This window comes from Chelonia mydas, chromosome 20, assembly GCF_015237465.2.
Source record: "Chelonia mydas isolate rCheMyd1 chromosome 20, rCheMyd1.pri.v2, whole genome shotgun sequence".
Taxonomy (NCBI): domain Eukaryota; kingdom Metazoa; phylum Chordata; order Testudines; family Cheloniidae; genus Chelonia; species Chelonia mydas.
The window spans coordinates 7,627,472-7,640,296 of NC_051260.2; the positions used below are offsets into that span (position 1 = coordinate 7,627,472).

The window sequence follows — 12,825 nt, forward strand, 5'->3', positions numbered from 1 at the left end:
TATCACTGGTTAAAAATAGAATTAGATGAGTTCATGGAGGATAGGTCCATCAATGGCTATCAGCTAACATGGTCAGGGATGCAACCCCATGCTCTGGGTGTCTCTAAATCTCTGACTGCCAGAACCTGGGGCTGTGACTGTCCAACAGGGGATGGTTCACTCGACAATTGCCTTGTTCTGTTCATTCCCTCTGAAGTATCTGGCACCCACCACTGTCAGAAGACAGGAGACTGGGCCAGATGAACCATTCTTTTGCGGGAGGCAGGTTAGCCATTCTTATGTTTTATGTTCTTAGCTGATTAAATAGAAATTCACCTTTAGCACCCTGGGAGCATAAGAACCAAGAATGCATTTGTGACACTGGCAGACCAGGCAACCTGTGTATGACCCATAATAACTTAACAAGAGGCACTTCCACTGTATCAAGACAGTTCACTTGCATGTGAATTTCAAAGAGCGGTATTAGACTAGCAATCATCAAGTCATTCAAAAATGAACAACAGATGCTAAGTGTATTTGTTGGTGTTTATCTATACCCTGTTAGAAGTTTCACAATGTAACCAAATTAGCTTCTAGATGCTAATTCCCTTTCATGTCTAATTGTCTTAATTATGTATGCAAGGTGTTCAGTTAACCTTAAAATCAAAGAAGTAAGATACTGCAGGAAACTAGTAATTTCTACATTGTCTTCATCTTAACTATCTGTGTTATAATGGAAGAACGGCTAATCACCTTATAAAAAGAAAAGGAGGACTTGTGACACCTTAGAGACTAACCAATTTATTTGAGCATGAGCTTTCGTGAGCTACAGCTCACTTCATCGGATGCATTCCTTGAAGTGAGCTGTAGCTCACGAAAGCTTATGCTCAAATAATTTGGTTAGTCTCTAAGGTGCCACTAGTACTCCTTTTCTTTTTGCGAATACAGACTAACACGGCTGCTACTCTGAAACCTGTAATTACCTGATGTGAATGAGTATAACTAATTTACTGTGTATGCTCAGGAAATAGAACATTAGCTTCAAAGCAGAGTACAACAGGCGATCTGCATTGCCTAGTCTTTCTCAGGGGAAGGTCCTGCTGTCACCATTTTTGTGAGGTAGGCTTGTCAGCCTGCTAGAATAGCTAGAAAAGAGGAGGCTCGGGCCTCATCCTGTCATCTCTAGTCTGATGAAACTTTGAACAGGGAAAGTGTAAGCCATAGGACAGAGAGCTTCCCCATCATCATTTGGAAGAACCTGGAAAATGCATGGAAAAACTAACGGACTTTACATCTAAGCTGCCTTTGGATTCTGATCTGTTGGGATGATTCCAGAGAGACTTTTACAAGCCAGCACTTTATTCTATCACAGTTGTGATCCTGAACTATGAACATTGAAAGTCACTTGTATGGATATTGATCTTTTAACCATTTGTAACTCTCTTCTTTCTTTTAAGAAGAAATCTTCAATTTAGTTATTAAGGATTGGCTGACAGCATGATATTTGAGAAAGACCTGAGATTCACCTTGACCTGGGGATAAGCATCTGGTCCTTTATGATCGGTGAACCTCACATATGGTGAATCAGGTTTTCAGTAACCCCACACTATATTAGACTTGGCTGTTTAAATGGGAGCCTAGGTCTGGAATGCCAAAAGGGGACCATGTTTGGCATCTTGTTAACTAGGGTGGAAGCTCTTTTGCTGTTGACTTGGTGAATGTAATTCTAGAATAAGCCATCAGTTTGGGGGATTGTCTGCCCTCAACTTCTTGCAGTCTGCCCGGAGTGTGGTCACAGCATTCTTGTGTAAACCTCTCTCTTATGGAAGCAGAGGGATCTTAGTCACCTTGAGATCCCAGCTGCTGCCCTGGAAGAATTTTTCATGCATTTGCGTTGAGTGTCAGATCGGATATAAGCAGGGAAGTCAGCTCAAGGAAGAGGAAGGCTATACTCACTGTGCTATGAACTGTCTCTTGATAGGCAGTCAGCAGCTGAATGGTGGCCTGCAAGGCCCTTTCTCTCTCCCACTCCTTCCCTGAACTGAGCCATGTCTCTAGTGACTGATGGTAGAGCAGGGGAATGGACAGAGTTAGTACCAGAAAATCCCTCCCAAAAGTTCCTCTTAAACAGGTTTAATTGTCACTAAAATCCCTCTCCAAAGCATATAACCTCCATGTAGCAAAGGAATTACATGTCTAATGGAAGAGCCCCTTAGATATACAAGTCCCAGGGACCAGAGTCACCTCTGGTGATTGAAGCCAAAGGAGTTACATGAGAGATGAATCTGGGTCCGTGTATGTGATGTCTGCTGTGGACCGTCTGATGGGAGCGGTCCACCACATTGCATGCTGTTTGATGTCTGCTGCTGTGTTCTGTTCCCTGGGCAACTTCTCCCACGTTGAGTGGCAAAATGACAGAGGCCTGGTCTACGCTACGAGTTTATGTTGGATTTAGCAGCGTTAAATCCGAATTAACCCTGCACCCGTCCACACAACGAAGCCATTTTTTCGACATAAAGGGCTCTTAAAACCGATTTCTGTACTCCTCCCCAATGAGGGGATTAGCACTGAAATCGACATCACCGTTTCGAATTAGGGTTAGCGTGGATGCAATTCAAAGGTTTGGCCTCCGGGAGCTATCTCCACCATGGTTCAATGGTCTGCTCACTTGAAACATTTCCCAGAACCAGTGTGCGGTTGGTTCTTCCTCCAGCAAAGTCTTCATTAGCTTGCCAAGGGCTTCCAAGGACCCTACGTACAGTGTCTGAAACCAGAAGAGAAGGAGTGAGGCTTAGCACAGATAATTTGTATGTGGGGGCCGGGGAAAGCTAACCATAACCTTGCCAGAGAGGCCATGTGTGACTGCCATCACCCAGTGCCTGCTGGGCAGAAATACAGTGGGTGCGGCCAGAGGAGAATTGTTGCCACGTACCTGTATAGGCAGGGCATCCTTTGCTGTCTCACCTTCCTCTTTCATCTTCTCCGAGGGAGGAAGGGGAAATAAACTTTTGAAACACTGATCAAAGAGCTCACGGGTTTTCCTCCAAGGTCAAAGATGGTTTGAGTTTGCTGACAGAAGAAAGATAGAGAGAAAAGTCATGCATTAGATTCAGTACCACCTCCAAGTAAAAGAAATGGGTCCAATGACTAGAGATTGTCCCAGTCTAGAACCCCAAATGCAAACAACCCTTCATTTTGCAGCTGAGCACCTCTTTGCCCCTCTATTAAGTATTGGCTCATCGAGAAGTAAAGCTAAAGCTTCAAGTCCCCTTTTTAGAGAAACCCACAAACTTCCTTCCCCCTGCCACCTTGCCAGACACCTCCCTCCCCATCTGAACTCTCCTGCATTGTACTGCATGCCCCACAACCTCCAAGTTTGTGTCTTTCAAGCACAAACCTCCAAATGGACACATTCAAACCCTCAAGAACTAAAGTTCTGCTGGTGAGCAGCATGTGAGCCAAACCCGGCAGGCATCAGACTGCTCCCAACCTGGCACTCATGAATTAACAAAGACGACGTCCCAGTGCCAGGAAATATGGCAGAAAATAGCCTACCTCAGATGTCTAATGGCAAGAATTGCCTTGTAGCGAACTGGAGATGCCAGGGAATCCAGTGGTTCCTTTTTAATGAAGTCCTGAAATACATGAATAGGGAAATAAAAAAATGGGAAATGGATTTGAAAGGCAGAGAGGCCTTCCTCTCACACCCTGGAACAGGGCCATATGCCAGATCTGTAATAAACAGACACCATGCTCGGCAGGCTCTCTGCCTCAGAAATGGACCGTAGGGCCATCTGCAGGCTATATAGAGGACAGAAAGATAACTCGCCAGACACAAGCCATTCCTGCCACTTACAGCCCACAATAGGTCGGCATCTCTGCCAAGCTCAGAGTGGACCCAGCAGCATTCTGGGTGCCGTGCAGGTAGCTCATGAGACTGCAGTGGTACAGTCACAGCCAATGGATAAAACAACATCTACCTGGAAAACCAGTCTTATGTCATTACAACAAACTCCTTTGTACTTCAGTCCTCAAAGCTCCTAATCACTCACCAGCATGTAGCCAAGGAGCTCCAGTTTGTAAGAGAATTCGAACTCCTGGGAGTCTGTGGTCTCCAAAATGGCACAGCTAATCTCCGTGACATTCTGGATGAGGGTTAATTTTAGGTGCATGTCCTACATAATCCAGAAGGAGAAACAAGAGGATGTGAATGAGAAGCTAAGAGAAGAACCAGAGTCCAGAAGATAAAGATCAGGACTTATATCTAGCCTCAGGAGAGGAGAGAGGTATCCATAGACTCCAGAAGGCAGAGGACCCTGGCTCTGCACCCACCTCAGAAGAGGTTCATGAAAGAAATCTGGTCCACTTACACCAGAGCAGCCAGGACTCCTGCTTGATGTAGCAAGGAAATCAAGCTCTGTGCAATTTAAACAAGCAACTTGTGGATAGAAAAGGCAAGAGCTGAGGGCAGATTATTTAGAATTTACCTTGTTTGTAATGGTGATGCCCAGCACCCGAAAAACGAAATGCAAAACAGCTATTAGCAATGTCTATAGTCCCACATAACACACATTCTCAAAATGGCCTGGCTGGTGAATATGGAGCAGAGAGAAATCACTATTGTTAAATCTTCTGAAAGGCAGGAAATGTATCCAGAGGGGGTGTTTTGCAGAAGTCAAGATCAGGGGCCATCCTACAGAATATTTGCATTTGTGAACTCCTGGAAGATATCCGTTTGGTTCAACTGTGATCAACTTTTTTGACAATGGCTAAATGAGAGTCTCAGTTAGACAGGGCAGAATTGAATGGCAAAGTGACGTGGCGAGGTTGCACTGAGAGGAGAGTCAGTACCAGCAGTCAGACACCTAGGGAACAGAAATAACGAGCACACAGACATACAAGACGACAGAGAAGAGGTAAGGGAAGTAGTGAGTCCAAGAAACAGAGTGACAGCAAAGAAACTAAATACAAGCTAGCACTATTCTCCCTTGGGTAGCAAAAGATAGAGCTAGATCCACATACATATTAGGGGAATTAGAGTGTTATTCTGAATAGCCTGAGTGTGATTCCATGTGAATTACTGTGTAGCTGTGCTCGACAGAATTTCAGAAGAATATAGAAAAACTAGAGAAAACACAAAGAAGAGCAACAAAAATGATGCAACATGTGACAGCTCACGCTCCATCCATTACAGTTTTAAATTTGAGTTACGTGACAAATTATTGCTCAAAGCAGAGTTTTAGACAATACAAGCCCTCTCTCTATAAACTCAGAGGCAATGCTATAACTTCAGGGTAATGCCCCTCACAGTTGTCATGCAAAAGCTCTTACCTGACAACTGGTTCTGTAATGGTGAATGACGTTCCCTGTGATGTCTGCCTCTACTCGGGAGAGAAGCTGCTCTTTTGGAGCATGGACAGCCACGTTGCTGTATGTCAGCATCAGGGTGCAGCGAGTCTTGCCTCTTGTCCCATGGTGGTAGTCCTAGACAATAGGAAACATCACTAGAGACAAGGTCTTCTGATTCATTTGGCCTTGGAATTCTGATCTGCTGCTGACCGAGGAATTGCTCACAGCAGCAAGAGCAGCTTGCACTTGCAAAGCTCTTTTCAGCCAAAGATCTCAAACCACTTGCAAAAAGTATTTACACAATATAATAACTGTGTGAGACAGGGAGATATTAGTATCTCCATCATTCCCACTGGGTAACTCTGACCCAGAGAGCCGAAAAGGCTGAACCGACAGCAGTGGAGTACACGGGAGCTTAGTCATTGACACTGGTGGGTACAAGATCAGGCGCTAAATGTCTTGCCTAAGGCTGCACAGTGAGTAAATGGCAGAGCCAGCAATGGGAGCCCAGAGGCCTAGTCTCCTGCTCTATCCTCTAGATCAGTGGTGTTCAACCAGGGGGACTTCTGTACCCCTGAGGGTCTGCAGGGGTCTTTCAGGGGGTATATCAACTCATCTAGATATTTGCCTAGTTTTACAGCAGACGACAAAGAAAGCACTTGCAAAGTTACTGACTCAAATTTCATACAATGGCTTCTTTAGACTACTCTATATACTGCCCACTGAAATGCAGGTACAATATTTAGATTCCAAGTGATTTATTTTATAATTATATGGTAAAAATGGGAAGATAAGCAGTCTTTCTTCAGGAATAATGTGCTATGACACTTTTATAATTTTATGCCTGATTTTGTAAGCAAGTAGTTTTTAAGTGAGGTGAAATTTGGGGTACACAAGACAAATCAGACTCCTGAAAGGGGGACACTAATCTGGAAAGGTTGAGAACCACTGCTCTAAATCAAAGGTTCCATAATTATCATCCATAGACCACTGGTGGTCTACCTAAAGCGGGTTGGTAAGCCACATGTTGCTTGCAACACCTCCTCATTTCCAGCTACTAACCTGGAATAAAAAACAGCTAAAAATACCTTCAGTGCTTTTCCATGCAAGTGACTGATGTAGTTCCCACACATTGTGCATGGGAGGGGCGCTCAAGCCATGAGACATCAGACGATAAAAATCATTTGAGAGAACCCCAGCTCCACATTGTGCTCCTCTCTGCTTAACTGCAGGCATCACGTAGATCGCATACATTGGGGGACGATGCTAGCTGACCGGAGCAGACACTACCGCGGGGCTGCTGCCTCTGCTTTAGGGGGAGAGGAAGTTTGAGAGAACCCCCTGGCTCCTTTACCTTCAGGCAGCTGACGAACCCAGAAATCTTAACCTTGCTCATTGCAGCCCCAAACTCCTGAAGTGCCTTCAAGGTGAGTCCAAGTGGCTCTCAGCACAGACTGCGAGGATGGAAATGACTCCCTGTCACCCAAGAAAAATACTGGTTAGGATCGAACCAGGTGCCTGATAGATCCCACGAGTCCATTCCTTTCACCCAAAGTGGTGTAAAGTGCCAATCAGGCCTGAGACACATGGGGAGCGGGCGCTGAGTGAAATAGCAATCAAGAGGATAGGAAGCAAAATGGCATCTGTCCCAGGCCAACTCAGAGCTGAGCCCCACAGGGAGCATTCAGGGATTACTTGGTAAAATGGGGAGAGGGACAGAGGGCTCACCTGTCTCTCAGGGGCTTCCATATAATCTGCTGTCGTCAGAAGTGTATGAATCTGTGATTTAACATGGACCAGGTCCTGACAAGCTGCTAAGGACGTTCCTAGCGCCTTATACAGGAAAATCTGAAAGAAAGAGACCAGCCCTGGGATATCAGGAACACAACGTGCCTGTCAGTACGGACCCAGCTCAGCAACACTCAGGAAGGAACAAGATAGCCAAGTCCAAGCACTCATGCTGCAGAAACATCCCATCGTCTAGCCCAGCTAGAGAACCAACAATGCAGTACAGACAAGCAGCCTGTCCAAGCAAATCTTGGAAGGGCGGGGGCCGGGGGGGACGGGACGGACAAGAGACAGGGAACAAGTAAAAACAAATTTTACATGCAGAATAGAATATAAAGTAATGAAGCCTTGAGAGAAGCCTTACACAGCCCTCCAGCCAGAATTTCAAGGGAAAGTAACTAGAAACTAAGCCTTACCAGAGAACAAACCATCTCTTTGGAGGGGCTGGCATAGCCGGCCGTCTGCCGGCTCAACTCAAGGCTTCTCTGGCTGCTCCAGGTGTGAGTTCCACCTATGCCCATTGCTAGGCAATGGAGGAGGGGGAGAGAGGCTGAGAGGAGGTTGCTGCTTGCTCCAGACCCTGGGAAGCAGTCAGACCCCGTTATCCGCCGAGACAACGGCTCACCTCTAAAGGGAAAAGGTCTGGTTTATTGTTGGGGTATGTCTGTAATTTTAAGGGAAGCATACCTACCTTCACGGGGTATTACCTCGAGTGATTAGGGCTCACACTCGCAGACAGGACGTCGCAAAAGGGGTCAGGGTGGGAAGCTAGTTAGGCCTCTCACCTGATGCATCGTCGTCCATCCCCACCCTCCGCTGTGGCAGCGGTTCCAGTGGTGACCGTGGTCCGGGAGGTCGGTGTTCTTGGTCTCAACAGCAGCTTCTGGACAGGGTCCACAGAGACCAGTTATCACTCATCCCATCATAATTCCTATGTGAAAGAGTGTGTGGTTGAATCTGTTCAGTATTAATCGTTTCCCCCCCCATTCCCTTGGTTCATCCCATTCCAATTCCCCCTAGTTAATAAAAGATCCGTTGTTTCAGTGGTGGTTTCTGTAATCAGTTTTTATATAAGCTCTGATAGATGGGCTACACTGAGGCAATCTTGGGAGACTTCTGTTGGCTCCCTGCAGTTTTCTGAAAATAGGGTCCTGAAATAAACAAAAACTAACAGAACTAACACGGGCACGGTCGTCTACCATCTCCAGAGATGTTCTTAGGAACTGAGTGTAAAACCAGGGTTAAAGCAGATGGTTAATTGCAAGAATTTGGGGGTTGTTGTGGGGTTTGGGATTTTGTTTGTTTGGTTGGTTTTTGCTTCCTTGTTCTGTTGTAAACTTTCCAATATTCAGGTGTCATGGGAAGATTATTTCCCTCTTGAGAACTATAAACATCGACAACCCAGACTTCCTCTGCCTCTTGTTCTTGAACCTTTGCCTGAGGATTCCTCTCAGTCCCCAAACCCAGATGGACAGTGAATTGGAGAATGAGATGGAGCCAAGACATCTGACCATTGAGGAGTGATTTTAGAGTGGATGGACGATGGGTCTAATCAACTTTGAACAAAAGGTCCTGGACTATGAAGGACCAGGCACCTTCTCTGAAGTGCTATGGACCCTTTATGACACCTCCCGAGGGTACCCAGGGTTGTGAGGAACCTCACTACCACCTGCCCTTAGCATGAGGAAGCCTTCTCTGTGCCTGCCAAGTGTCAGCTCCTGACTCTGCCAGTCACAGGAAACACAAGCACACCCTGCTCACCCCATCCAGGCTCCACTGTCCTTCTACAGATAAGCAATCGGTACACTCCACCCGCCCAGCCCTCTGGGCATCCCCAGAATGTCCAGCCCCTGTTCCACTGGACACTCACAGAATTCAGAGGTTTGCTACACACCACCTTACCAGTTTCACCTCAGCATCACCGCTCCATTTCAGACACTTCTATACATTGACAGTGAAAACAAGTAGAGTTTAATTCACCAAGATCAGAGATTTGAGAAGAAGCAAGAAAAATTAATGTAAACAGGTGGTTACATAAAAATAAAATCCTAACACACTTCTAGAGCTTCAACTTAAAGAACCAAACAGTCCCCTGTCTCACAAGGGATAGCTCCCCCAAATCTCTCTCCCAGCAGGAAACACCCAGACCAAATGTGATCCTCCATTCATAAGACAAGCCAGTTGGCAATTCATCCAATAGGTGAAGGATACCTGGTGCAGGATACCTCTAGACCTCCAGATATAGTTCCAAGCATCCATTGTCCGCTTGTAAACAGGGTACCCCCTATTGTTTGTTTGTTTTTCTTGTCTTGAATCTCCTCTGGAGACTTTGCAATCACTTTATTAGAATTTTGCTCTATTGATTAGCATCCACTGTGAATAATTACTCAGACTACATACAGCCATTCAGGCAGCTAAGCATTTCTTGCCTGAAAGAAACTTCTTTATCACTTTCTGGTGACCAGCCCCAACTCACAGACCTTCAAAGCATCAATTTCAGTAGACAACCATAACACCTTAGATATTATCCATCCAGTCACTGTGCAATGATTATGACAATCAGTGTGGCACAGGCATCCAGTACAGGCTTTACATGGCACCCTTTGATTATATAGAGTTTTAGAAGGACTGATTGGAAAGGAGATACCTGGGACGACTCTTCTTGCTAATCTAGGCCCTGGTCTACACTAGGAGTTGAGGTCGAATTTAGCAGCGTTAAATCGATTTAACTCTGCACCCATCCACACGACAAAGCCCTTTTTTTTTACTTAAAGGGCTCTTAAAATTGATTTCCTTACTCCACCCCCGACAAGGGGATTAGTGCTGAAATCGGCCTTGCTGGGTCGAATTTGGGGTAGTGTGGATGCAATTCGACGGTACTGGCCTCCGGGAGCTATCCCAGAGTGCTCCATTGTGACCGCTCTGGACAGCACTCTCAACTCAGATGCACTGGCCAGGTAGACAGGAAAAGGCCCGCAAACTTTTGAATTTCAATTTCCTGTTTGCATGGTCACCTGCAGCTTGCCACGCTGGCCACAGCTCATCAGCAGAGGTGACCATGATGGAGCCCCAGAATCGCAAAAGAGCTCCAGCATGGACCGAACGGGAGGTACGGGATCTGATCGCTGTATGGGGAGAGGAATCCGTGCTATCAGAACTCCGTTCCAGTTTTCAAAATGCCAAAACATTTGTCAAAATCTCCCAGGGCATGAAGGACAGGGACCCGAAGCAGTGCCGCATGAAACTTAAGGAGCTAAGGCAAGCCTACCAGAAAACCAGAGAGGCAAACGGCCGCTCTGGGTCAGAGCCCCAAACATGCCACTTCTCTGATGAGCTGCATGCCATTTTAGGGGGTTCAGCCACCACTACCCCAGCCGTGTTGTTTGACTCCTTCAATGGAGATGGAGGCAACACAGAAGCAGGTTTTGGGGCCGAGGAAGATGATGATGATGAGGTTGTAGATAGCTCACAGCAAGCAAGCAGAGAAACCAGTTTTCCCAACAGCTAGGAACTGTTTCTCACCCTGGACCTGGAGCCAGTACTCCCCGAACCCACCAAAGGCTGCCTCCTGGACCCGCCAGGCGGAGAAGGGACCTTTGGTGAGTGTACCTTTTTAAATAGTATACATGGTTTAAAAGCAAGCGTGTTTAATGATTAATTTGCCCTGGCATTCACAGCCAGTACAGCTACTGGAAAAATCTGTTAACGTGTATGGGGATGGAGCGGAAATCCTCCAGGGACATCTCCATAAAGCTCTCCTGGATGTACTCCCAAAGCCTTATCAAAAGGTTTCTGGGGAGGGCAGTCTTATTCCGTCCACCATGGTAGGACACTTTACCACTCCAGGCCAGTAGCATGTCGTCGGGAATCATTGTAGAACAAAGCATTGCAGTGTATGTTTGCTGGCGTTCAAACAACATCCGTTCTTTATCTCTCTGTGTTATCCTCAGGAGAGTGATATCATTCATGGTCACCTGGTTGAAATAGGGTGCTTTTCTTAAGGGGACATTCAGAGGTGCCCGTTCCTACTGGGCTGTTTGCCTATGGCTGAACAGAAATGTTCCCCGCTGTTAGCCACGGGGAGGGGGAGGGGCTAGCCACACGGTGGGGGGAGGCAAAATGCGACCTTGTAACGAAAGCACATGTGCTGTGTATGTAATGTTAACAGCAAGGTTTACCCTGAAAGAGTGTAGCCACTGTTTTATAAAATGTGTCTTTTTAAATACCACTGTCCCTTTTTTTTTCTCCACCAGCTGCATGTGTTTCAATGATCACGACCCCCAGTTTGAGAACCAATGATCTAATCTACCTGGATGTCAGTGAGGCATTTGATACAATTGGGAAATTATTAGTTCAATTGGAGAAGATGGGGTTTAATATGAGAATTGAAAGGTGGATAAGGAACTGGTTAAAAGGACCTGCAGAAAAGGACCTGGGGTTACAGCGGATGAGAAGCTGGATATGAGTCAGCAGTGTGCCCGTGTTGCCAAAAAGGCTAACAGCATATTGGGCTGTATTAGTAGGAGCATTGCCCACAGATCGAGGGCAGTGATTATTCCCCTCTATTCAACACTGGTGGGGCTTCAACTGGAGTATTGCATCCAGTTTTGGGCCCCCACTACAGGAAGGATGCGGACAAATTGGAGAGAGTCCAGCGGAGGGCAACGAAAATGATTAGGGAGCTGGGGCACATGACTTATGGGGAGAGGCTGAGGGAACTGGGGTTATTTAGTCTGCAGAAGAGAAGAGTGAGGGGGGATTTGATAGCTGCTTTCAACTACCTCAAAGGGGGTTCCAAAGAGGATGGATCTAGACTGTTCTCTGTGGTGGCAGATGACAGAACAAGGAGTAATGGTCTCAAGTTGCAGTGAGGGAGGTCTAGGTTGGATATTAGGAAACACTATTTCATTAGGAGGGTGGTGAAGCACTGGAATGGGTTACCAAGGGAGGTGGTGGAATCTCCACCCTTAGAGGTTTTTAGGGCCCAGCTTGACAAAGCCCTGGCTGGGATGATTTAGTTGGGGTTGGTCCTGCTTTGAGCAGGGGGTTGGACTAGATGACCTTCTAGGGTCTCTTCCAACCCTAATCTTCTATGATTCTATGATTGAAGGAAAGGGGAGACTGCAACAGGTCATAATGAAAGGTGAACTCTCAGGCTAAAGGGAGGTTACTAGCAAGTTCCTCAGGGATCAGTCTTGGCACCAATCTCATTTAACATTTTTATTACTGACCTTGGCACAAAAAGTGGGAGGAATTCAAACTGGAACAGGTGCAGAGAAGGGTGAGTAGGATGATCCGAGGAATGGAAAACCGACCTTGTGAGAGGAGACTCAAAGAGCTTGGCTTGTGCAACCACACGAAGGCTGAAGGGAGATCTGATTGCTCTCTATGAATACATTAGAGGGATAAATACTGGGGAGGGGGAGGAGTTATTTAGGGCCAATGTGGACCCAAGAACAAATGGATATAAACAGCCCATCAATAAGTTTAGGTTGAATTAGATGAAGGTTTCTAACCATCAGAGGAGTGAACATTTGGAGCAGCCTCCCACGGGGAGCTGTGGGGGCAAAAATCCTAACTGGCTTCAAGACTGAGCTTGAGACGTTTCTGGAGGGGATGGGATGAGGAGTTTGCTTGCGATAACATGGAACCTATCGGTAGGGCGACCATGTTTCCTGAAGTAAAAATGGGCTGGCCGGGGCTCGCTGA

At 46.4% G+C, this 12,825-nt stretch overlaps 1 protein-coding gene across 2 annotated transcripts; it reads right to left on the bottom strand.

The window, feature by feature from the left end:
• LOC119564308 (maestro heat-like repeat-containing protein family member 2B) lies at positions 1-9,894 on the bottom strand. 2 transcript variants are annotated; one of them, XM_043533016.1, is made up of 8 exons: positions 7,533-9,894; positions 7,057-7,176; positions 6,683-6,804; positions 5,311-5,463; positions 4,032-4,154; positions 3,535-3,614; positions 2,912-3,048; positions 1-2,743 (listed from the first exon to the last, which is right to left on the bottom strand). In XM_043533016.1, exons 3-7 carry the CDS (start codon positions 6,722-6,724, stop codon positions 3,009-3,011), a joined length of 438 nt encoding a protein of 145 aa, XP_043388951.1. In that variant the 5' UTR covers positions 6,725-6,804; positions 7,057-7,176; positions 7,533-9,894; the 3' UTR covers positions 1-2,743; positions 2,912-3,008. The 2 variants fall into 2 exon arrangements, with proteins under 2 accessions (XP_043388951.1, XP_043388952.1); XM_043533017.1 differs by lacking the exons at positions 7,057-7,176; positions 7,533-9,894 and having other exon boundaries at positions 1-2,040; positions 2,648-2,743; positions 6,683-6,997.
• Positions 9,895-12,825: the final 2,931 nt, after the last annotated feature.

Excerpts from the sequence above, each read along its gene's own strand:
- LOC119564308 (XM_043533016.1), bottom strand. The coding sequence starts at position 6,724 with ATGAGCAAGGTTAAGATTTCTGGGTTCGTCAGCTGCCTGAAG. Across the intron at positions 4,155-5,310 it reads ATTACAGAACCAGTTGTCAG|GACATGCACCTAAAATTAAC; the intron begins GTAAGAGCTTTT and ends TGGATTATGTAG. Across the intron at positions 3,615-4,031 it reads AGCTCCTTGGCTACATGCTG|GACTTCATTAAAAAGGAACC; the intron begins GTGAGTGATTAG and ends CATGTATTTCAG.